Genomic DNA, 25,259 nt, shown 5'->3' with positions numbered 1-25,259 from the left:
CTATTGTTTATATTTATTTAAAGATGCACATTTTGATGTGACGTCACATTTCTCAACCCCCCCCTCCCCCCCCTCGTCACACATCGTCACAAATGTCTGACCCCCCTCCCCCCTAGGTGTGTGACGTCATTTATGGACGACCCCTGAATTAGTAAAAAATTATGTTTATAGATTAATTAAAAGTTCAGTTTAACGGCCATACAACGATCACTCCAACAGGACATGTGAGAAAGTGCAGTCGCCACCTAGTGTGCATAGAACGTTCTGTGGTGCTAACCAATAGTAATTTTTTTTATGATGAAATACAATTTATTTTCCGTGAGCATTTCAAATAGTCCATGAGCCCAGACCAGATAATGCACTTGCCAATACCACCTGATGTTATGTGCATAACTTCAGCGGTTCCAATTTGGAGTCGGTTATAAAGTTATTCACTCGTATTTCCCTAAATTATAAACTGGTATGGCAAAAAATTTACTCCCTTAAAGTGGTACCAATTTCTGATTTGACATCATGGACTAAAACGTTATAATTTTGAACTTGAGAGATAAAACATAACTTTGTCTCATATGAGATGTAAACAACAATCTGAACACTGCAGTGGGGGAAAAGTCAAAATATTGCTGAGCTATTGACCCCATGGACTAAAAAGTCTAAATTTGGAGTTTATAGACAAAGGGTAATTATGCCTCGTACGAGCTGCAAACAAGAATCTGAACATTGCGGTGTATGGAAAAGAAAAAGTCGAAATATTGCTGAGCTAAAAAGTATTTTAAGTGGAATTTTTCGATTTAAAGCTTTCATGACTGCAGGGATTAATCTTCTTGGTTCTTTCGGTAAGGTCACGTAGAAGGGAAATAATAAAAATAAAACATCATAAAATACATTTTCATGACATTTTTTTTCATAATAAAAAATAATAAAAATAATAATAATAAAAATAAAACATAATAAAACACAATTTAATGATAATTTTATTTTAATAATAAATAAAATAAACATAATAAAATACAATTTTATGTGAATTTTATTTTATTGTTTTATTTTTATTATTTTATTATTTCCCTTCTACGTGACCTTACCGAAAGAACCGAGAAGATATTTTAAGTGGCTTGAACTGCATAACGAGGGGAGGCGTGGCCAGAAGTGGCGTCTCGGCGGGAGGGGCGTGGACAAAAGTGACGTCATGAAGGGAGGCGTGGCCAGAAGTGACGTCACGGCGGGGTCAAAGGTAGCGGCGGCGCTCGCTGGCGGGGAGTTACGAATCCGCAGTGCGTGCAGCCGCGGCGACTTCACACTTCGCTATTGTCGAGCGAATTACAGTTGTTGTTGTTGTTTAACTGTCGTCGCAGGCCGTGCTAAGGGGGCGCTTTAACGCGCAGCGGCGGTGATGCATAGTTTGTATATAAATGTGATAAAGTAAGTAATGCAGCAGGCTTAAGAGTGTTGTACTGTACTTGGGTGTTATACTGTACTGCACAGTAAACATAGGCCTGGCGTTCGTGTGTTAAGTTCTTAAGCGAACGTATTGTGCGTTGTGTGCTTATTATTGTTGCCTTTGTTCATATTTGACTTGGGCCGCAGTTTGAACGCGTTTGCCCCATAAATAATTCTCAATTTAAGTGGATCATTGCACAGCGCTTTGATGAATGGCACCGTGCGTTGAACTTATTTCGCACCGCACGTAGCCGACCTTGCTCATCGGAGGTGCGGGAGAAGAGAATCGATTAATCTATTCACGAGTACGCGAATCTCCGCTTGAATAAATGAACAAATGCATACAATCGAATAGTTAGGTGAGTGGATACAGGATTGCATTATACTGTAGTTTGAATCGGTGAATCCATGATTAAGTGAATGAATGATATCCGGAGGAAGAAGAGTAGGAGGAGCAGAAGGAAACGGAGAGTCGAGGCTGCGTGCGATGGTGAGGTCCGACACCGTCACCACCACCCATTACAGTCCTTTGTCAATCCACAGCGAGATGAAGGCTACCCTATGCATTTCAATACGGCGATTGACCATTTACCACGCTGGTCCCTGCAAGTTGGTGAAGGTGATTAACGCCAGGAGCGATTAAGACATTACTCAGCCGAGCTTAGATTTCTGGGCTTGCAGGGCAATGTCCTAACCTCTAAGCCAGCCGTTTCATCTCCACGCTTCCGTCCAATTTCCATGTGTTCGTTGCTTGACCACTTCCCCTAAATGTGCTAATTTTAAGATGCACCGTACCCAATGTCAACCGAATAAACCTGACAGGAAAGCCTTCCCACATTGATTCTAAACATTACAGTCCAATAGATGAATAGCAAAAGCCGTTAGCTCACATTGGAGTAATTGAGGAAAGTTTTATAAACATACGTTCATATTATTTGGGTGCTATATTCACGTGATAAGGCAATTTGAGTTAGCATTTGTCGCTTATGAAAAATAGCTATATAACTCAGTGGACCTTACCTGGTGAAATAAAATAGAATTGTTTTGGACCATTGGCTTCTTTCCCTTCTAGTTAAATGTCGTACCAATGTTCACTTTTCTTTTAAGTTTAAATTAGGTATTTAACTTGTGTATATTCTCCAATTCATGTGTGAGTATTAATTTAAGTAAGAAAAGAGTGAATCTTAATTTTGATAATGCGCTGCCGTAATACAGTTTTATTTGGACATTTTGAGCATTGTATATTGTATTATTAACGATGTTTTATTTCGTAGACTCTGGACACAAAAAACATGTTCAGCACGGGGGTTGAGGACTTCGACCTTGAAGATGAGGTATTCATCTCCTCACATGTTCAGCAGACTGTTTGCAAAACTGCAAATCTTGAAAATATTATTTAAAAAATCAGCCAGCAGTATGTTTCTGATAGGGATAAAAAAGGGTTAAATGTTTTGCTGACGGGCCTAAAACAAAAATAGGCAATTTTATCTGACAACCAAAATAACTCCCTTCTTGCTTTGTCAAAACATTCATGTGACTTGGTGTCTGTTTTTCACAGTGTTCCAAGCCCACATGCATCAACAGTATAATTAATTTGCTTTAGGATGCTGAATGATGTGCTTTGATAAAATTACAGGAGTTCATGTCGATGCTGGTGGACGTGGAAGAGCGGATTGCTGGTGGAGGGCGGCCGATGTGCAACTCAACTGGTGGAGCCATGCATCCACCCATTGTGCAGACCGTGACACCATCCACGAGCAACCACCAAGGCCCCGCAGCTTCCGCAATCCATGCTGATGATGTGGGCCAGGGTGTGGCATCACTAGATCCTTTCGGCGATGTGGACTTTTCAGACCTGGATGATGAAGTTTGGTTGAACTTCACTCAGGAACTAGATGTTAACGGTAGAGAAAACTCAGCTGCGAAAGAAACGGCAGCAACAGGTGAAACCACGAAATGCCCAACTTTGGGTTCCCGTGAAGCTTCTGACTTTGGTCTGAGTGTCAGGACTATGACTGTCCCACCTGCAAAGAAGCTGCGGATGGCATCAAATTTGGAGAGTGTTCAGATGGGTTCTCGACAGAGCACGGTAAGCATTGGACATAATGGGTCAGGCAAGGTGTCGGTTCAGAGGTTAAGAGGACCTGCTAATGAGAGCAGTGAGAAATCGGTGATGTTTATGGCATCTGCACGGTTAAACCCTGTTCCAGTTGCTGATTCAGAAAAAAATTGCCACTCTGGCACGATGCAGGGTGCCGTTTGGACGAATTCCCCTCAACAGCCAAGGCCATCTTCAACGCAGATTGCACCATCTCACATTGGACTGCAGCAGCAGAACAGATCTTCCAGTCCGCATGTAGGAATCGCAAGTCACAGGCCGTCAACTCCCATGACAAACTCTCCACTTGTGCAATCATCTCGGGGCCTCGCCGTCTGCAGCTCCCCCATGCTCACCCGTGGTCAAATGAGAGGCCATCTCTTTCAGGGCCATGGAGCAAATCCGTGCTTGCCCACCACGCCCACGATAAGGCTCCACAACCCGAGTGCATCGGGACAGCGCTCGGCAGCCACTACTCCAACGTGGCTCATCACAAACCGACTCGTGCAACTCGTCTCGGCCTCCAACAATGTGACTCCCCGGCCCTCACCTGCTGCTTCCTCTGCAGTGCCGAAAGCACGCCGGTTCCCTGGCCCTGCTGGCCTCCTGCCTCAACAGGTATTTTCTTTGCCATTACGGAAGCAGAATGTGTTTTTGTGTATAATAATATTAGTGCTCTAGAGTTTTCAGAAAATATGTACTTTAACAAATCCTTTTGTTTCATCCAAACATTTCCAACAGCTGAGCAGAAAAATGGATGACATCATGATTTCTGCTCCACAAACCCCAGCTCATGGAGCCATCGCAAAGCTTAGCTCATTGGTAATGTCTCTTTGCAGAACCACTGCACATGCTGTTCCTTTTCTAATGTGCAGTTCATTGTTCCCAACATGATTTGCTGGAGCCATGTGTCTCTCAACTCTTCCATACATTTTCTGTAGCCCTCTTCACAGCAGTCATCATTTGAGGAAGACTTTGGCCGGGGGCCGTGGGTTGCCATGAAAGCAGCACTGGGTGTCGATGAGAGGAACCCTTCCTCTTTTTTGTGCACGCACAGCATCATCATGGTGCTCCGCAAGGTACTGCGGCTTCTGGAGAAAATACTTGTTGTGTGGCATGAGTTTTCTGTTATGTCCATAACCTGCAATGACCACGACTGAACAAAATATTCATCAGGGGATGAAATAGAAAGTGTCAGTGACTTTTCAATGTTTTTTTGATTTTATAGAAGCCGTTAAAATCTCACGGTGCTGATATTGGTTTCCTATGAAGTTCAGTGAAACCTTTGGGCACAGATTATTCAACTACCATTGTGTTTGTCCATCCAGCAGTAACCTAGGCACTGTATTAACTCAAGTGATCCGTCATTTTGTGGGACAAAATGTGGATTCTGGTAATCTGTTATCACCCATTTCACAACACGATATGACCTACATTTATCTTGAAGGTGGCCATCTGCCTGCACTTGTGTGAGCAATGTCAGGGCACACAATTATTTTCATTGGTTGTTGTTCAGGCCAGCCTCAAGCAGCTGCCAAAGGGAAAGGTGCCGACCATGTGCATCCTACTGAAATCTCTTGTCCAAACCGGCAGTGATGCAAAGGCCGTCTTCAAAGACCCCACTGGTAATCACATTGAAAACATGAAACGTGTCTTTATTGTGATGCCACTGTGCATATTGCAGAACATTATGTAGTTAACAAGTACTTATGGGCAACGTGCATATGAGGCATTGTACAAAGGAACGAGCAACATTTTCCATACACTAAAGCATTGCAAAATCAAGTCCACTGTCTGCTCCATTGAGCGAGTTGTGCGTTTTTGAGTTTAAGATGTATTTTGTGCCTGCAGGAGAGATGCATGGCACCATCCACAGGCAGCTCGTTGAGCAGCATCAGTCACAACTGAGGGCTGGTGTGGTGTTGCACTTGCAGCAGGTAATAATGCATTTGAACAAATAGGAATGCTACGTAGGATATGACATACGTGAATGTATTTGAGGAGTAGACCAAGCTGTGAACAGGTCATGGCAGTCATCACTTGTGACTCCAGCTTGAGGAGTTTGCAAATGCTAATGTGACTTTTCCAATTTCAAATATCACACACATGCACATGATTAAACTGACTAAATAGTAAGGAAAATAAATGTTTAACAAAGCACACTGCTAGACTGTTGTCACATTCAGACCTCAGGATATCTTAATGGCTCTGAATTTGCAAAGAATGGTGAAATATTTGTCCTTTGAAACTACTGCTGTCATATGAATACATCCCATAAGGGTTTCTTTCAATGACGTTGCTGTCAAGTGGACCTCCTGGCTTGCAGTACCAACTACTTGTGTGTGTATGTGTGAACGGACAGGTGGGAGTGCTGTCCCCAAGCTGCAGAAACCACTACCTGAACATCACTCCTCGGAATGTGGTGCGGATATTTATGTCAGAAGGCTGTACCGAGACCAATTCGAGCTGCAGACAAACAGCCGGTGAAGTAGCCCAGGTGAAGAGAATAACACAAAGTGCACTTGCACGACACAAATCAAGAGATGTGGAACATTGTGTATGCATCATGTGTAAACTGCTGTTCAAATTATTTTTTGACCTACATAATGTACATTGTCCATAGAAGGTGCTCTGGCAGTATATATATACTGGTAGTGTGTCTATGCTTGTTTACAAAGTAGCGTAATTTTTAGATTTTGTCTCCTGTCTCAAGTTTGCTCAAGAAAGCATCCACAAGGTGACAGCTGGGGTAGTGGAAACTCAGGCTGAGAGCTCAGCAGTCACGGAGCGAGGAGAAACAGAGATGAAAGGAGGCTCACGGCAAACGGATGACAATCTCTCGGGCTTGGGTAATGCATCGCAACAAATGCCACATTAGACCTCCCTTTGAGCTACAATGATTTTGTGGCCACAAAAAAAGTGTAACTCAAGTGTATGTGTGTGTATGTGCGTGTGAAAACAGATCATCTGGACAGCTTTCTGGAAGACCTTCCAGAGGATGCGTTTGCAGATTTCTGACAATGCAGTGTAAGAAGACCAAGTGCTTACAAAATCACGAAACTTGAAAAGTGCTGTCAATCAAGATTGAAAAGTGCTGTCTGTGGATATGCTTCTTATATATTTAGCTTTTTTTCAATTTGCATTACAAAAAATGCTGTGTTGGTTACACTTGCCAAGATCAATATCATTTGATTTACAGTCATGGCAGTAGACTGATTCTTTAACAAATGCTCAGACAGACACATACTGTGTACTTTCAATGCTGTTTATGTCACTTATTACATTATTTCCCTTCGTTTGAGCTTCTATTTGAAGATCATACACACTTGATGACCATGGTCATTTTTGTCATTTGTTACAGCAGCAATACCAGGAATATACATTTGTTGGCGTTATAGTCAATATTCTATAAAGCATGTCCACGTTTATTAATGTCTATGGTGTCGTCACCTGTCATGTTGAGGTGCTTCACAAGTTACAGCTGATGAATGAAAACAACTTTCTTCAGCGTGACTCGTATTGCATTTCACTCGAGCTAAGAAAGCTTCCCACAACAATTTACTACAGTACTGTACTTGGCAACGTCAGTACAACGTACTGGCAACAACGTGTTTTGCATAAATGTACTAATGGTATCTTCTTGGTTCTTTCGGTAAAGTCACGTAGAAGGGAAGTAATAAAATAATAAAAATAAAACAATAAAATAAAATAATTCTCACGACGTTTCGGCTACAACGCAAGCAGCCGTCAGGTGAAGAATGAGACACTGCCAAGCTAGGAGCTTATATATAAGCTGGGTTGGAGGTGGAAGAGCGCCTTAACAAAAAGCATGTGCATATCAAGAGGAATTTAGCATATTCATGGGAAATGCGTAGGAGGTGGGCGGGGGGGTTTCAAAGTAATATTATGCCCATGCATTATGCAGGATCAGCAGCACCAAGGGAGGGTGCAGGGAGTAGCATTAACAAAGGAAAGGAATGTTAATAGTATGTAGCTGCAGTTACTAAACAACCACGTAGAAAACTAAAGTATAAACTACATAAAAAAAACTAAAGTATAAACTGCATAGCACCATCAGTATACTTACTATACTCTACAATAAGCTGAGTTACTAACAGCAAGTAATCATTTTTACGACGTAGAATTGTAATGTATTACTTGCTGTTAGTAACTCAGCTTATTGTAGAGTATAGTAAGTATACTGATGGTGCTATGCAGTTTATACTTTAGTTTTTTTATGTAGTTTATACTTTAGTTTTCTACGTGGTTGTTTAGTAACTGCAGCTACATACTATTAACATTCCTTTCCTTTGTTAATGCTACTCCCTGCACCCTCCCTTGGTGCTGCTGATCCTGCATAATGCATGGGCATAATATGACTTTGAAACCCCCCCGCCCACCACCTACGCATTTTCCATGAATATGCTAAATTCATCTTGATATGCACATTCTTTTTGTTAAGGCGCTCTTCCACCTCCAACCCAGCTTATATATAAGCTCCTAGCTTAGCAGTGTCTCATTCTTCACCTGAAGACGGCTGCTTGCGTTGTAGCCGAAACGTCGTGAGAATTATTTTATTATGTTTTATTTTTTATTATTTTATTACTTCCCTTCTACGTGACTTTACCGAAAGAACCAAGAAGATGAATCCCTGCAGTCACGAAAGCTTTAAATCGAAATTTACTAATGGTATGTTATAAATTACATGCTGTTGATGAGATAAGCACATGTTCTTGAAAAGCAACATAAACATACTCTTACTGAAGTGATTAAAGTGACATCTTTTGTTGAAGCTAAAGCAATTTACAGCTCGTCATTTAAGGTTAGCTCTGGACATGCCTGCCGTATTTTTAATTGAGAGTGAGTAATTTTAGTTCCTGTGGTTCGTAATAATACTATACTCTGTCATTTATCAGGGAAATCCTCAGTACCTCAACATTATTTTCAGGAGAGGGGTTCCGCATGTTTATCAATTATGGAGCATTGCAGATGGAAACTGAGGAATAGCACAACAACATTGAATTTGTGAGCTATATTTTAGAAAGCAGTCTTACCTGTCAGCAATGCCTTCTAAAAGGCAATGGGAGTGCCAGATCTCAAGGAGTGTTTTATACAGGGCAAAGAAACGAGAGTTCCCAAAGAAACTCCACGCATACTTTGGGACAGCATTGAAAGGTCTGCGCAGACCGGTTCACCTCCCATTTTTTGTACTGTTATCTGGCCACTTCTAAGCCTGAGGGGATTTGGAGGTTTCAGAAATCTCGACATGCTCCACAAACTTCTAAATTCCAAAGAGGTGGGCCACAGGAATGTGCCATCACACCCGATAAGCGGTCGCACATGGTGTCAAGTTCGCAGCCAGGTGCTTTCTTGAAGCTCGTACAGACCACCCAGGCTTTACGCCCTATCAACTATTAATCATACACTAATCTGTGCATGTTCACTTGTGTAATAAATGCATGCAATGTGATTTACATATTTTGTTACATCTACATCGAGGGTGTGTGGGGGTTAGGAAGGGGGTCTGGTGGTGGGGAAGCGGCCACATATCAGTGGAGAGTGAATATCTTAACCGGCTTTTCCCCCACGACACCAACATAGATATCGTCAAACAACCCGCTTGATAAATCATGGCGTGTGGAGGCCTGAACATTATTTATTGCCAAAGGGTTGTGAATTATGATTACTAACTACTACATGATACAAGTACGTTACATAAAGTGGCGTGTGATTATAGTGCTGAACCATAACGCCCTCATGGAGGAATCCAATATCAATTGAAATTGCCACTGTTCTGATCTTTTCCGTGGTCGGAACAAGTAGAGGGCATATATGTTCACAACCAGCGGTGGTAATTCCACATTTCCATGACAAGGCAGAAGCAATCGATGGGATTATCGCTCTTAGTCTCGTGATAGCTTGCCGTACTGATTGACGTACGTCGTCATCATAACAAGTGATGCTCAACACAAGAATACGACATCTTTAGTTGACCTCTAGGGGGCACGTGAACACCGCACTTTGTCCGACCGCAACATTCGTGTGTGGGGTGTTAACTGTTAACGTCGTCTCTCAACCCCCTTTAAACGTGACATCGTTAAACGCGACAAAGCAGTCTCGGGAACGCATGCAACTTCAGTTACACAACCGTGCACTGCCATTAGCCACTCGCACAACAACCACAACAGCAGCGGGTTTACTTCACAAAGCCACGATTTGGTTTGTGTGAGTTTTGAGTGGCCCCAGCATGGGCCCTGCTGGCAGCGTTTTGCTGCGTTGCGCCGGGGTGGACCTTGGGGTCCAATGGGCCCTCGGTCTGGTGGCAATCGTCCTGCGCACAGAAGTCTTCTTTGATGCCGCAGGTGAGATGGTAATGCTTAAACTTTGCTTTGTTTTACAGCTAGAATGCTTGTCCGGTGAATTATATTTGTAGTCCATGCATCAGTCTGGTTTTTTTGTTGGTAAACCGCTTGAAGTTATTAGGTTACCATGCCTGTCAACCAGTTAGCAGTGCCTAGCTTATTACAGACCAATTCAGACCTTATTGGTCACCCCGTGTCAAAGTTTATCCTGCAAAGTCCCATCACAAGGGAGAAACACAAACAAATAGACAACATGTATTGTTTCCCCCCGTATTGAAACGGCTGTACGCTGTATGGACCTGAAAACTCAATTTCCCTCTACAATAATACAGTTAAACCGTATGGGTTGACAGGTGTAGGTTACTTTTATCATGCGTGACTTTTCTAGTCGTAGTGCCTTACGCCGGTAACCCCAAGCAAGCCTAGCTCGCAGAGTTTCGGAATATATCGAGTGAGATGTGAATCCCTTTGTTGGTAATGACTATGACATGGGGTGATGGACCTGGCACGGACAATGGAGGTGATTGTGTCTTTTCGTCTTGTCTTCTGCAGAGGTGTTCAAACTCGTGCGTTGTTGTGGAGCATTAATGGACACATTTTTCGCAGAATTAAGATATTTTAGTCCATCGCCCAATATCCAGCAAAATTCGTGGAAGCGCACCGCTACAGAGTTTATTTGCTGGTAGGTTAATGATCACTTCCAATTTGTTGAGAATATTATCATCAGCCATGATCTATCCAATGCTGATGATGGCCGAGAATAATACTTTATGAAGATACATTTCTTGTTTCTCCAGCGTGAATGTTGATCACCGAGTAGAGTTACTCTGCCGTGTTTATTAATGTAGATGAGAGTTTATTAAGATTGAGACATGAGAGGAGTAGGAGTGGAGGTAGTTTTGACCATACTTCACCATGATGGTCAATTCGGGTTGGTGAAGGTAAGAGGGCATAGACGTGGTAGTTTCTAAGTACGGAATAACAATGGATTTTTCTTCACTACTGTATACACAACGTGTAGTAGCCGTGTAGCTTATAACACATTCTGCATCCAAGAACACCTTATAAACAAATGGGTTGAGTTTTATACATCTATGTGTATAATGCGTATGGTCTCTAATCCGAACACTGCTTAGCTTCTGAGATTTGACGGTATAATTCCGGATGATTTGGTCGTAGCTGGCGCGTATTAAAGGACGCCCTGTGGTTAAATAAAGAGGCCCACGTGCTGATCTGTAGGAGCTGTAATGCAGGAACATCCCAATATTTACGCAAAATTACAAACACACATACACATGGACAGCTGCTATCACATTCTAAAGACTAATGCAAAGCCTAAGTATTTTCAGTATAAAAATTAGGTTTTAAAATGTTTCATCAATTGTTCCTAACGTGAAGAAACTAAGTTCAACCAAAATACATAATACATTTTAAGCTTCAATACATGAGAAATCCCACAGCACCTTGTGGGATGAGAACCTATGATCTGGGCCCATACAACCCATGACTTAATTTCATACGGCCCTTGGACACATAAAAGTGTCTCACTTCAAAACGACTCATCAACGATATTTATCCGCAAGCAACTTAGCTGCACAAATCGGGTATTAGAGGGGAATATGTTTGACCTGGCAACAATGTTTCTCATTTGAACACGCTCAGTCACTTACGTAAGTGCGAGGACTTCATGCAATGACAAAAAACAACTGAGGTACTGTATGTGTAAATGTGGCCCTTGGTAATGAATAGGTTTCCCACCCCTGCATTAGCATGTACGTATGTCACATTATATTAAATGTCATTTAATGCACTATAATCTCTATGAACTCATTCCCCATTGCTCCTCTTTAATCCTTTTGCACTTATGCCCTGACATTGTGGATGCTGCTTTATCTAGGTTCTGGTACATTTCTGCTGCTTACGTACTTAAGCCGGAAATGGAGCAGCACCAAATTCCTGCGCCAGCAAATCCAGAGTGGTCTCGTGTCCGTCTGGGGACTCCGGTGGGTGCATTTGTTCATATGTGATGTCGCTTTATACAGGGAAATAAGGAGAACTCTATTCTGCGTCTTCACATAAATAAAAGTCTATTTTAGTCCACCAGCCTCATTGAGAGGTGATTACACATTTACTAGTGAAGGTTGTACATGCTCAGTCATAAACTTAATGCCACTGATGTTTCTGTTTTAAGGCTGGGTATGTATCTGTTCCTGCGAATCCTTCGCGAGGGGAAGGACAGCCGTTTTGACAAGGTGCGAGACAAACCGTCCATCTTCTTCATGTTCTGGACATTGCAAGGTACCCAGCTGGGAATGTGTCCACCAGAACTCAATGCAACATGGCATCAGACGACAACACCATATTCAGCACAGAAACACAGTTTTTTTGCCGCGTTATCTTGGACTTTGAGCAAATGGGCAGTGTCATTTAAAGAGTGTTACAGTTGCCTCCAAAAGTAACTTGACAATTCAGACCCTTAATCGAGTGAAGCTTGATTAAGCATAAGAATAGCGTGCCTGCAGGTATGTAACCAAGCAGACCACAGTACGACACTGTGCTCATGTTCTTTGTTTCTGCAATCCCTGGTCAGAGTCTAGCAATGTGAGTGTGCCAACACTTTTTCTGATGCGATGAGATAAGGCTGTATCATAGTTTGCCTACAGACAAGTAACTAGACATACCAGAACAACACCAAAGTATATAATGTTCTTACCCTGTCCGTTCCATCCATGGTCGTGGTCTAGCTGTGTGGGTGTTCGTGACGCTGCTGCCCACGCTCATCGTTAACACGAAGAAGCAAGACTCGCCGCTGACACGACGCGACTATCTGGGTTGGGCCGTGTGGGTTCTCGGCTTCACCGTGGAGATGCTTGCCGATCACCAGAAGTCCTTCTTCCGCAGCGACCCCAATAACGTAGTGCGTTTCTTTTTCTCTCATGTCACCTAGGGTTGTTGTCAGTGTGTACATAGTACACAATCATTAGCATCCAATGTTGGACCTATAGTGCAGGTGTGAGGAATATTTTTCCTTGAGGGCTAAAGATGACTTTCAGATACCTATGTCAAGCCACAAATTGAAACACAGTATGTCCAAGTGTAAAATATCCCTTCTAGTACCCAATTAGTGCGGTTAAGATGCTTGCAATGATGGATGAATATTGTTGAGGTGATTTTTTAAAAATATTAAATGAAAAGAAAAATAAGTTGTGATGATGAGTACTCTTGTCATGTCATTGCAGGGGCATTGAAAATTATTGGCTTGATGGCACTACAGTGCGAGGCAAAGCCACATTAAATGTTTTGATTCCTTAATAACGCACAACGCTTTTTCAATCTACTACTGGGATGATGGCCTCCCCAAGCTGTGTTGGGCATGGCAGTTTTTTTTACCTTACTTCACATTGGCCAATGCAGGTTGATGTAGGAGACTTTTAGCTGTGGCCAGCAATTGAATTAAGATCACTGCCATCATAGCACAATGTGCTAACCACTGCACCACCACTCCACCCCATAATTATTAAATCTTGATGCTTCAAAAGTCACATAGCACCTTAACGCGTGCCGTTAACCTACAACTTTAATTTGTTCATTCCATACAGGGAAAGTTTATCCAAAGCGGACTGTGGGCATACAGCCGACACCCCAACTACGTGGGTGAGATCCTGCAGTGGCTGGGCCTCTTCGTGTCAGCCTCGTCGGTGCTGTCTGGCTGGGAGTGGTTGAGTGCCGCATCGCCGCTGCTCGTGTGGCTGCTGTTGTCGCACGTGAGCGGCGTGCCCATCCTGGAGCGGCAGGCGATGCGGCGTTGGGGTCTCGATCCCGCATACCGCGCCTATGTAAAGCGCACGCCCGTGCTCTTCCCATTCAGCCCCTGGTGATGACAAGTTTCCAGCGACATCCCCACGGTTGTGGTGCCGTGGGCCATTCCCATGGGGAGGCACCCGCAGTGCTAATTTTGTTTATGAATATAGTGATGGAAATACTCATCAATAAAGTGTGTTTTACGTTGCTCAAAGATGATTATAAGTGGGCACATATCATTCAGCATGACTGACTTGTGATCTAAAGACCAAAACATGACTGAACATGAAAAGATGAAATTAACTAGTCTGAAAATGAAGACTTAAGATAATTTAGTAACTTTAGTTGAGACTGCAGTGCATTAAGGATTGAGGAAAGCAGAACAATTGTAATTGGCTATTTATGGAACCATTTAGAGAGTTCACTGATTGACATAATATCGGGGAGGTATTTGCGCACCCCTCAAACCAATATTGAATAACTAAGACTGTTTTAAGTATGTTCTTACTGCGATAACTTGGTTGATGAAAATAAAAAATGTTGTCGCTATATCCACGACTACTGTGTATTTTATAATTTGCCTTGGAAATGTATTTTATTGAGGTGGCCAGGTGGCTCAGTGGGCGAATACCATTTCAGAGCACTCAGCCAGCACTGTTGAGCTCCTGGGTTTAAATAGGCGTCTGTGAAAAAGAGCTTTATACCTCATCGGATTCTTCCAGGATATATAAAGATTCGGAATTTTTTTTGGTGTGGGCTATTTAAACGGAATCTCGAGTGGAGTTGGTTGACGGTTTAAATCTGTTCCCCCAAAAGCTGCCCGAACTTTAGTTTTTTTTTACTCTGGCTTTTTCCTGCTCCCAGGACTAAATCTGTATTTATTTGCAGAAGACGAACACCTGCATAGCAGGGACATGTGAGGAGTTGTGTGGATAAGAGGTAATTGAAGAGACCTCCAGAAGTAGTTATGTGATGTCATCTTCAGAGGCCATTCTCGGACAGAGTAATGCACCGCTATGAAATATCTCCTTTACCAGTGGTTATTGCAAACATGATGCCTTGTATAAAGGTGTCCGTTTTTTGTACCAGTTGAAAGGGTAAAAACCTAATGCACCGCTGTCTGTAAGATTTCCTCGTATGCATTTATTTGTATCCTATCAAGATGCTGATAGTACATGTAGTGTATAGTCGTGAAAATACATTCTACAATGAGTCGGTAATGTAAACTTGTCAAAACATGTTGCTGACTTCACTCAATGCCCTCTACAATTGACAATTTGTCTTTATCCTCTTAAAATATAAACCACAGTTCATACGTAATAATTGCGCTCTTATGTCACACCATCTATTTTTAAAATAATTTATTTTATACCTACGTGACTTTACCGAAAGAACCAAAGAGTATCGATCCCTGCAGTCCCGAAAACTTCAATTCGAGATTTCACACCATCTCTCACCTCGTTTGTCAAGAGATACATTGAAGCTGCTCATGCGCTCTATCAAATACAATCTGGCCGTTAGCCCCGCCCCTCTGTGACAGCCAATCACATTCTCAAAATATCCGGAGCGTTACCTATACGCGCTACCAAATACAATATACATACTCGCTGGTTCTAACCTCCGATAACCTTACGAAATCGTCTCTACTGGATTTAATAGTGAAAATTTAACGTGTATGTCATTGACGCAATGTTCACGACGAGAGTTTTAGTAAGTCTGGCCTCCACCGCCAAGTGCGGGAGGCCGCGCTCACTTTTGGTTTTGGCCGGTCGAGTAGGCCTGAGCGGGAGCCTACGGACTTTCCTGAGCGCCCTGCCCGGCAGCTGCACTCGGTCAAGGCCGCCCCCGCGGGGAATTCGGACCCCGGGTCGCGTCGTCGTCTGCGCTGGGGAGTCGCAGGGAACGTTTGACTTGAAAGCTTCTTCCAGTGGTGGAGCCCAAGAGAATGTGAGGAACAATGGGTTATTGTTGAGTGGTCACACTAATAACAATAGGTGGCGATTTGACGGTGGTGGTGGTGATGATGGCAAGGTCTTTAATGCGCCGCTGCCCGTCGCTGCTGTGTTCGGTAAGAGGCAACTTTCGTGGGATACTTTTTGTAGAAAAGCTTTAAGTTGCACTATTATTTTTCGTTTACCAACCTGCACTGACTACAGCTCGATGAAGTATGGTCAAACAACCCCCCGGTGACCGGGTTGCCGGTCACGAATGTTTGCTTTGACCGCACTGCGACATCAACTTACAGTAACATCGATGCAAATTATAATGTAGACGTCGTGTTATGCAAACGTCCACGTTTAGAAGAAGAAAAAAGCAATGTTAAATATCGATTTAAAGCTTTCGTGGCTGCGGATGTTGTTGGTTCTTTCGGTAAAGTAACGTAGAAGGGAAAAGCTACAATAATAAAAATAAAACATAAAACATTCTCACCACGTTTCGATTGCAACACAAGCAATCGTCATCAGGTGTGAAAGCTACAGCAAGATAATGTTTGCTCAAGTGGGAGAGATGTTGTGGTAAGGGGTTATACAAGTTAGAAAGAACCAAGAATACAATGTTAAATACACAGGCGTCATTTGCACCGTGTGTCGGGGGTGTTAAGCTGCTGCTGGTGTTAATTCTTACACTTGGCGTAGGTCTGTCGTTCTTGTCAATGTTCTGGGGCAACGAAGACGACGAAGAGAAGACGCCCGAGGAGAAAATCATTCATTTGCTTAAACAAGCAAAGGTACAATAACCGCACCGGTTTGCGCAACTCAACCTTGATAAATTACACTTTGGTGTGCCGTTTCCATTCATGGTGGCAATGGATTAGTAATACGTGGCCACATTTTGGGTTTATGAAGGCATTTATGGACGTTTTTAAATGGAGAGATTCTATAAGTCGCGTTTTACTGTTTAATGGCTTGATTTGAAGCTTTCGTGACTGCAGGAATCCATACTCTTTGGTTCTTTCGGTAAAGTCACGTAGGTATAAAATAAAATAAATCACGACGTTTCGATCGTAACACAAGCAATCGTCATCATATTAAAATTATGTAAGACTGTCTTGCGCTTTCGATGTCAGATTTGTGAGCACGTCATTATCAGCGCTCACAAAGCAGTGAAAATTCAGTAATTTCTTTTTTACTCGGGGGACAGCAAAATGCTCGTGAAACTGTACTTTGAAGCTTTGCAAGTGTTCCCTAATGTCACATTTTTCTTCGTCTGGAAGCTGCATTGCCGGTGTGACCAAACAACATCTGAACATTTGGAAATGAACCGTAGTTTGATCAAGTCGACGGGACCACAGATTTTCCTGATTATAGCTTCTATTTTGTTCTATACTTGGAACAGTCAGGGCTTTTATCTGCAGTCATAGGTTGAGCCCATTTAGTTGGCTGAAAACATCTGCCAAGTAGGCCAACTTAGCTAACCAAGGAAAATCACTGAAGCAATGTGAAAACTCAAACTTAGTCAAGTAGAAACATCCTCATTTAACCAGGCAACTCAAACAGGTGTGCAAGTACCTTTTTTCTCGAGAAAGCCAGCGGACTTCAGGATGAAGAAATATGTAGTTGACAGTGATCACTACCCATCTCGTCACAGAGAGAAGTAAAATGTTCTTGAATTCAAAGGTCGAGCCTTGATGAAATTTACTGATTCCTCCAAAACCGTCTGCAGGTCAGCAGGTATTTTCTTTTTAACTAGAGCCACCCTGTGGATGCTGCAGTGGATGGATTTGCGAATGGTGCCACAGCTTTAACACGAGTAACAACCCCACTGCGTTGGCCTTTCAAAGCACAAGCCCCGTCAGTGCTTATTCCAATACATGTTGACAAATCAATATCCATTCTCTTTCATAACTTCAAAAATAGCCTCTGCAGTTGCACGCATAGGCAACAATTTGTAAAAGAGGTCCTCATTCACCTCTCCATTGAGGATGTTATTTTACAGGTAGGAACAACAGTTCCACACTGCCCACCAGGGATTATTTGTCTGTCCGTCTGTCGTGCACGAATGGGCTGTCCAACCAAGTTCCTACCTGCCCACTCCGAAGGAACGTGTTTTTAATTTTCCATGGGACCCCTGAAATAGCCTCTCGGACCACCAGGGGTCCACGGACCACAGGTTGGGAATGTTGCTTTAGGCTCTCTCGCGCTTCTTCACGTGGAGGCCCTTCTGCCAGCAGTGACGTGAGCAGTAGCATTTCAGGGCAGCATTTTTACCATTCTGTATATGTGTGTACTTGTGTTTGTGCTGCCTCAGCTTTGTGTGCTGAAAAAGGATTTAAAGGGTGCAGAGAAGAAGCTGCACGAGGCACTGTTTATGGCTGAGGAGGAGAAGCACACGAATGCAATAATCTACACCTATGACCTGGTAAGCTGACTTCAGCTTTAACCACAGCTGTATCATGGTTGTATTTGACCAGCTCCAGACTGTAAACCCACTTAAAGCACACAGACCTAGAGTCAAGTACATTAACACCGTTAGCTGACATAACAATTACATTATAAATCCAGTTCATTATGAATAACACAATTACAATTATAATTGACCCAAGGTGTGTAGCCCACACATGCCCCATGTGTATGCACCTTGGTTATTTTATCATGATCACAATTGACACTTCATGATTGCTATGCTGGGTATGGTAGCACATGCCTGTGATAAATTATTTTAAAGTTAGAGGTTGATAGATCACACAGAAACTCAAAAACCTGCGAGGTTGCCAAGAGATGATGGTGGAACAACAGGTGGGTCTGTGATCTTGTTTCTTGATTTTTGAGTGTTATTATTCCCTTATTTGTGTGGGTTTTCTCCAGAAAATCCAGTTTTCTTCCACAAACAACTCTTTAGAAGTCCAACATCTCAATGCAGGACTCATCTGAGAAAAAGTTCTTCTGACTCGGTGAACATTTTCTGGGTAAATAAATGATTTTTGTGTTTTGTGTGCAGATGGCCAATGTAGCTTTCCTCGCAGGAAAGCTGGACTCTGTGAGTACACGATTTTCCCATTGCAGTAGAGCATCGTGTCAATTCAGTTAATTAAGTACACATTCTTAAATATGTATAATGCTTCAATGCTTAATTTATGTGTAATAATATGCAAAATTCTGCTTTCACCCTACTGACCACATCACAACCTTGGTCCCTGCATACCTCACGAATAAAGGAAGCCCCATATCCCCTGTGGCATTTGAGATCCTCTGATTTTTATTTGGTTGTTCCTTTTATCCATAAAAAGATATACACGTGGGAACGGTATTTCAGCTGCAATGCACTCCTTTTCTGGAACTTGCTTCAAGCAACTCTTAGATCAGCCACTATCCTCTCCCGATTTTAGGTCTAAACTAAATATACAGCTGTTCTTTCTATCTTTTCTTTAATTTGTGGTCCACGACTGCCAATGTAATATTTTATTATATATCCATAATCTCAGTACCTCTTCATAATCAACTATTCCACACCTCCGATTAGCATGGCGGACTAATTACAGTCCGAAAGAAGTTCAAATGACATACGTAAGCAAATCTTTCATTTAAAAATAAACCTATAACATAAGTGCAGGTTGGAAAACCATGATTTTCAAGTACAAAAATGTAAAAGCATAGCCTTTGTGAAAATAAAAAAGCAGGAAATACTGAGGGTTTTGATTGTTGTTAATTAAGTGGAGTAGACTTTGTAAATTTATATCTGGCTCCCTAGGGTCAGTGTTTTACTTTAAATCGCTTCTAGTTTCTTTAGAAATCTGTTTTGCTTAGTTACTTATTTTTGTGTAAATTATGATAAATCTTCAGGTAGGTGTTCATATATTTTACTGTATTCTTACTAATTGTCCCTTACTCTTGGATATTTGCCACCCCTATATTAATGTATTATAAGGTGGTTTATAAAATAAAGTTGTATTGAATGACTGGAATGTTTAAATAATATAAAAATCTGAAATGCACGTTTTTGTTATTTTTAGGCTGAGACCTTGTATAAAGCCACATTGGGTTTGATGCTGAGCTCTGGTGTTGAGAAGGTATCAAATTGGATTATCTTAGACCACACACACACACCACAATGATGCCATTCATTTGCAGTGATATTGGGCGATGTATTTACTATTCTGATCACTACACACTGTAAGAAAGTGAATATTGTTATTCTGCACTTAGGACAATAATGCCGCCATTGAGATATCGCTGAAGCTTGCGGCCATCTACGCTATGCAGGGCAAGTGAGTACGATTTCTGAAAACACAGGCTTATGTGACATTTAAGTACCACCAGTGTCAATGGGTTTACATCTCTGATGTCTTTGTTACTGCAGGAATGAGCTTGCAGTACTTGGATATGAGTGGTGTGTGAAGTTGATGGAGGAAAAGCTTGTGCGACTGACAGAAGTGACTGATGGGAGTTTATCAGGCACGTTGTGAATCGCAGCATTTGGTGACTAAATATTAAGTGGATTTTGACCGCCCACACCCATCTTCCACGCTTGCCACTGATGTGCTCATACCTGTGCCTTGGTTTGTGTGTGCGTACAGAGGAGTACAAGGCCAACACACGGTTGCTGCTGGGGATGACGCTCGACTCATTTGGGCGTTACCTCCGGGCCAACGGTCACTGGGAGTTGGCGCGCCAGCAGTACGTCAAGGCCCTGGCCATTTCACATGAGGTGCAGGGGGATCAGCACCCACAGGTGACCAGGTTTGGTGTGGAGGATCTTTAAAAATTATTATTCCGTGTACAGTACAGCTTTTTTGTCAATCCACTGTTGGATGAGGGCCTCCCCATGCCGTGTGGGTCATGCAGGTGATTTGACCAGACTGAACAATACTGCTTAGTGCTGGTTAAGGAAGGGAGATAACATATATGCGAATGTACAGTACAATTGTTCACCAGAAGTAACATTTTCTAATTAGTTACGTAAATATGCTACGAATGTTCTTATTCTGTTCGAATATATTCACCACGTTGAGTTATCATGTATTACCCCTGATAATGCGCATTTGTTAAAATCTGTAAAGCAATGCTGTCCACAGCTAAGACACTTGGATGTTACTTGTGCTGCTGCTGCTCAGACAGTGGTGCTGATGAGTGACCTGGCCACCACCTTGGACGCACTGGGACGCTTCGCCGAGGCCGAGGAGTTGTCAGGGCGTGCATCCATCATCGCCGAGGAGACCGAGCATCCGGAGCAGCCCACTGTTTTCCTGAACCACGCCGGGGTCCTCCTTCACCAAGGCGCGGTAACAGGGCATGACGAGACGTGACGCAAAAGGGTGGCACAACAGGGTAGGAATGGGGGATGTTTCAAAGATAGCCAGATGATGATGGTTGACAGATTAATTTATTTTACAGCTGTTTGTCAATTCACTGTTGGATTAAGGCTTTCCCATGCCTTGTCAGCCAAAGGGGTTATTTAATCATACCTCACCATGCTGGTTGGTGTTAGTCAAGGCGGGGAGCATAGATGTTTGAATATAGTACAGTAAAATGGATTTTGGTAGCCTTTTCTCTACTGCCCACCATGTAGTCCTACAACTTTTTTTTTTGCATGATGGTCACCAATCAACTGAGACTTAGTTAAGGCTCCATTTTGGAAAAATTCCATTCCGATAGTTTACAAAAAAGAATTGCATCTCATTAATATTTAATGGCGATAAGCAATGTCAATATTGGTATGTTTTTGAAAGTTCTTTTCCTATTTTTCTGACTTCAGAAAACTACAGCCTGGCCGAGGCCATGTACATGAAGGCATTGAAGTTCGCGGAGAAGCAAAAGGATGCGATCACTGCTCAAGAGGTCAGAAAGGGCCTCGATGAACTGCAGAAAAGAAGAGCAAAAGCACAGATAGCAGCAGTGTGAGGACAGTGGCTGTGGAAGTGATTTATCAGCTGCATCTGAAGTCACGACAGTAAGTGGAGGAGACTGGGTGTGTTGTGTGTGCAACACGCTGGACATTTTGAAAAGTAAATAATTCGTTGCACATTCATATCCTTTGCATTGTACGAATAAGGGCATTCCAAGTGTAATATAAACACAAAACTTACTGTAAATGTTTAGTGTATTAAAATCTGAAAATATATTTCCTAATTGTTTCGTGTCATGTGCATTATGGCATTTGCAAGTGCTAAAATTCTGTAACATTCTGAGCTAATGATGTATATTAAAACATCCAGTGCATTCAAAGTGTTTTTACTTTTTTATATATATCTACTAGCTTTACTACCCGGCTTCGCCCGAAACTTGAATTCTTGTGTTGGATTGATGCACGGCTTACGTGGAAGGGGGGGGGGATGTGTGTGTGTGTGATGTCAGCAGGCACACTGCGTAACGCTGCCGCATGCGGGTGACATCACAGATCACAGATGTGATGTCACCGCTCACTTGCCATGCAAAATATATCCATGATTGCGCCCCCCCCCCCCCCCAAAATACAAAAGTCTATTTTTATACTTTTTGCATTGTGTACAGTCTGGAAGCTACCCACATGCCCAATTTCAAGTTTGTTGCATGTTGGCAAGTATGCTAAACATTTCGAACAGACACATTCACAAATTTCCATTTTATTTATAGATGATGTGAAGCATGGGGGTGATGATGTAAATTATTATGAAATGATGCGAGATGAAGATGTGATGTGTATGATGACATGTATCCCCATGCATCATTGAACTTATTATAACATTACAGGTGTTATGAGAATTAAATAATATGAGAATGACATGCATGAAGGTGAAGTCAATGCTGATAAGATCCGTGATCAGCGTTATGGTGATGTCATAGGGATGATGAGATGCACGATGGTAATGGTAATGTTGGGTCATCATGATGATGTTTAATGGGTCTCAACCCACCACTGTGGCAAGCATCCCTGAGTTCAGCTCACCTTAGGGCAGGCAGTAGTCATCCACTTGATGAATGACATATTCAAAGATGATAACCAGTACAATGGTTAATTATAATAAATACAATATAGTTCTATAAACACAAGCCTGGGAAGGGTCAAACTAATACGAAATAAGTAAGCACTGTGTAACCACAATAATAAAAAATGTTAAAAAATAAAACTTTGAATGTTAGGCAGTGTACTCTAGTGATATAATTAATAACTAATGCAGGGATGGGTACTGCTCTATACTGTATTTATATTTCGGAGGGCATAAACTAAAGGTGGCTGAGACTGCTGATATAAGGCAAAAACTACACAATAACTGTGTATATGACATTTAATTTGTAATGATGATTTGAACAGGTGATATCACGATTTGGAGAGATAATGATGCATGTAGATGATACAATTCAATGCGTTAAAATATCAGGATGTGATGCGTTTGGATGATGATTATGTGATGATGGGAATGTGATAGGAGGAAATGCATTTGAGGTTTAAAATGATACTATGATGCCCGGAGGGTTTAAGATTATATGGTTTAGGGGGATAATGATGTGATTTGTGGATGTGTGTCTTCTTCAAGACTTAAAATAAATTGTTAGAAAAAAATATATCCATCCAATGCATGACCTTGAGGTGACTTTAATGCCAGGGATGGAGGCTGGAAATATGGAGATCATTCATAAGAACAATATCAATATGATTTAATATTGATGAATCGATGCATTCTGACACCCAGTCTTAGCATGTTATTTATGGTGTATTGGCATAAAATGAACACTAATTAGCACAATCTCTGATTATACGTTGTCGGTGGCGACGGTGTCTGCATACAGCGAGGCTTGACCAACCCCGCCAAGGCCTCTGCAACCTCTGGCGGTCCACCCCTTCCCGCGGTCACATTCCGCGACCTCTGCTCACAGGGAAGCACCACCAACCCTTCTCGGGCCTCCGCCACTTCTGGCGGTCCGTGTCTACCCAGCTCACACTCCATGGCCTCCAACCATCTGTGCTACAGGCGGGCATCTCCTATTCCTGCCAGCATGCCACCAGTACCACCGGCCACCATTGCTCATTCATCTTGGGCCTCCATCCCTGCCTGCCGGCACCTATGCTCATTTGCGCTCTGCTGTCTCTGGCTGTTAGTGCCAGTTTCTGAGCTGTCCTTTCAGGGCTGTGCCTGGTGCTTGCTCTTGACTGCGGTTTACTTCCCTCTTTACATCTTGGACACGTCGTCTTCGGCGGCCTTGGCCTACATTGGGCTGCGCACTGCGGCCGTCTGGGCGCCATGCCTGCACATTGGGCTGTCTTTGGTGGTCGCTGGTCGACGCCTACGGCGACCACGAGCAGAGCACTGCCACCATCTCGCCGCTGTGTCCCACCATCGCCAGCAGTGTTTTTTTTTCCACCGCCAGCTACCAGCTCCGGCTTCTCCAAGCAATGCATCACCTGCTGCAGTGTCTTGCCACCTCCAGCTTCCTACTTGAAGACTACCTATCCTACTCATCCACTGCTCCTGATCGGCATACATCATCATGTCAGTTCTCCTACCTTTGGGTCATTCCTACTTGATTTACTTTTCTCTTCACCCTGATCTTTCTTCACTCGGCAATACTTACCAGCTTTGCCTCTTTCGCTGAAATCATAAACGTGGCTGCGGAGGTCGCAGGGCTACGGTCAGTAACTCCTCGCCTTCTCACTGCTTTCTCCGCCGCCTCTTCAAAACCCTTTCCTCACCACAAACAATCATGACAACTACTACTCTGTACGGCAGGCATCACATTCGGCCGATTAAACATCCCTTTGATCTTTTCCCTAATCACCGAACTATGGATCAGAGAGCGAACGCAACATAAAATGGGCTTGAGCAGCACACGTCACTAAAAAATAATGAACCAAGAGACATTGCATTGTACTGTACAAGGCTGGGAGCAAAAAAACTCCGATCGTAATAAGGGAAGTCAATAAAGTACTGGGCGTTTACAGTACATTTTATCACAAAGAAAACCACAAGTAAAATGTATGATGAAATTTTCTTAATTGTTTGTGTTTCACGGTGAAATAAATCCGAGACATTGAACAACATCATGGTTACAGTCAGTCTTTTATTGACATGGTTTGTATAGACCACGGGGCGGCACTGGTAGTGCAAGAAAAGCGAAGTAGCGCGTCCTATCCAGTAGTTTGTGACCCACAGTAATTGTATTGCTTGAACATGCTGCAGCTGCCCCTCCACATAAAAAAATAAAAGTTTTTTGGGGGGGGAGGAGGAGTGTTGGGGGGGGGGGGGCGCTGGGGGGTGTGGGAGGGGACTGGGCGTTTGGGGGTGTAGGGGACTGGGGGTGTGGGGGGGGCTGGCCGTTTTGGGGTTGTGGGTGGCTGTATTGGGGGTGCCTAGGCGTTTGCGGGGGGTGTAGGGGGACTGGGGGTGTGGGGGGCTGGGCGTTTGGGGGTTGTGTGGGGGGCTAGAGGTGTGGGGGGGTGTAGGGGGTTATGGTGGGGGAGGGCTGGGGGAGTGGGGGCCGAGGGGGTGTGGGGGGGGGGCTGGGGGAGTGGGGGGGCTGGGCGTTTGGGGGTTGTGTGGGGGGGCTAGAGGTGTGTAGGGGGGTGTGTGGGGGCCGTGTGTTGGGGGGTAGAGGTGTGGAGGGGGGTGTAGGGGGTTGTGGTGGGGCCGTGGGGGTGGGCTGGGGGTG

The 25,259-nt window shown here is 43.2% G+C and overlaps 3 protein-coding genes across 8 annotated transcripts; all 3 read left to right on the top strand.

Annotated features, from left to right (window-relative positions):
• The first annotated feature begins 1,218 nt into the window (after positions 1–1,218).
• HROB (homologous recombination factor with OB-fold) lies at positions 1,219–6,831 on the top strand. The gene is made up of 10 exons (XM_078597994.1): positions 1,219–1,927; positions 2,712–2,771; positions 3,074–4,153; positions 4,277–4,357; positions 4,477–4,614; positions 5,052–5,160; positions 5,387–5,472; positions 5,898–6,032; positions 6,249–6,384; positions 6,498–6,831. The coding sequence occupies exons 1-10, from the start codon at positions 1,862–1,864 to the stop codon at positions 6,551–6,553; spliced, it is 1,947 nt and encodes a 648-aa protein (XP_078454120.1). The 5' UTR covers positions 1,219–1,861; the 3' UTR covers positions 6,554–6,831.
• Positions 6,832–9,551: 2,720 nt separating this feature from the next.
• On the top strand, positions 9,552–14,249 carry LOC144720881 (uncharacterized). Its single transcript, XM_078597995.1, has 5 exons — positions 9,552–9,897; positions 11,795–11,900; positions 12,089–12,195; positions 12,642–12,814; positions 13,497–14,249. The coding sequence occupies exons 1-5, from the start codon at positions 9,783–9,785 to the stop codon at positions 13,773–13,775; spliced, it is 780 nt and encodes a 259-aa protein (XP_078454121.1). The 5' UTR covers positions 9,552–9,782; the 3' UTR covers positions 13,776–14,249.
• A 1,006-nt stretch (positions 14,250–15,255) lies between these two features.
• On the top strand, positions 15,256–24,651 carry TTC19 (tetratricopeptide repeat domain 19). Of its 6 annotated transcripts, XR_013585815.1 has the most exons (12): positions 15,258–15,766; positions 16,335–16,426; positions 17,947–18,057; positions 18,637–18,675; positions 19,649–19,705; positions 19,842–19,903; positions 19,996–20,090; positions 20,213–20,367; positions 20,750–20,912; positions 21,391–21,585; positions 22,146–22,194; positions 23,403–24,651. XR_013585815.1 is itself a non-coding variant. In XM_078597991.1 (11 exons), the coding sequence occupies exons 1-10, from the start codon at positions 15,388–15,390 to the stop codon at positions 21,534–21,536; spliced, it is 1,299 nt and encodes a 432-aa protein (XP_078454117.1). In that variant the 5' UTR covers positions 15,258–15,387; the 3' UTR covers positions 21,537–21,585; positions 23,403–24,651. The 6 variants fall into 6 exon arrangements, 5 of the variants coding, with proteins under 5 accessions (XP_078454118.1, XP_078454117.1, XP_078454115.1 ...); XM_078597991.1 differs by lacking the exon at positions 22,146–22,194; XM_078597989.1 differs by having other exon boundaries at positions 22,146–24,651.
• The last annotated feature ends 608 nt before the right edge of the window (positions 24,652–25,259 follow it).

This window comes from Lampetra planeri, chromosome 10 (genome assembly GCF_965212315.1).
Source record: "Lampetra planeri chromosome 10, kcLamPlan1.2.h2, whole genome shotgun sequence".
NCBI classification, from domain to species: Eukaryota; Metazoa; Chordata; class Hyperoartia; order Petromyzontiformes; family Petromyzontidae; genus Lampetra; species Lampetra planeri.
Note: the sequence above shows the minus strand (reverse complement) of the source record. Positions and strands in the feature narration are given on the sequence as shown.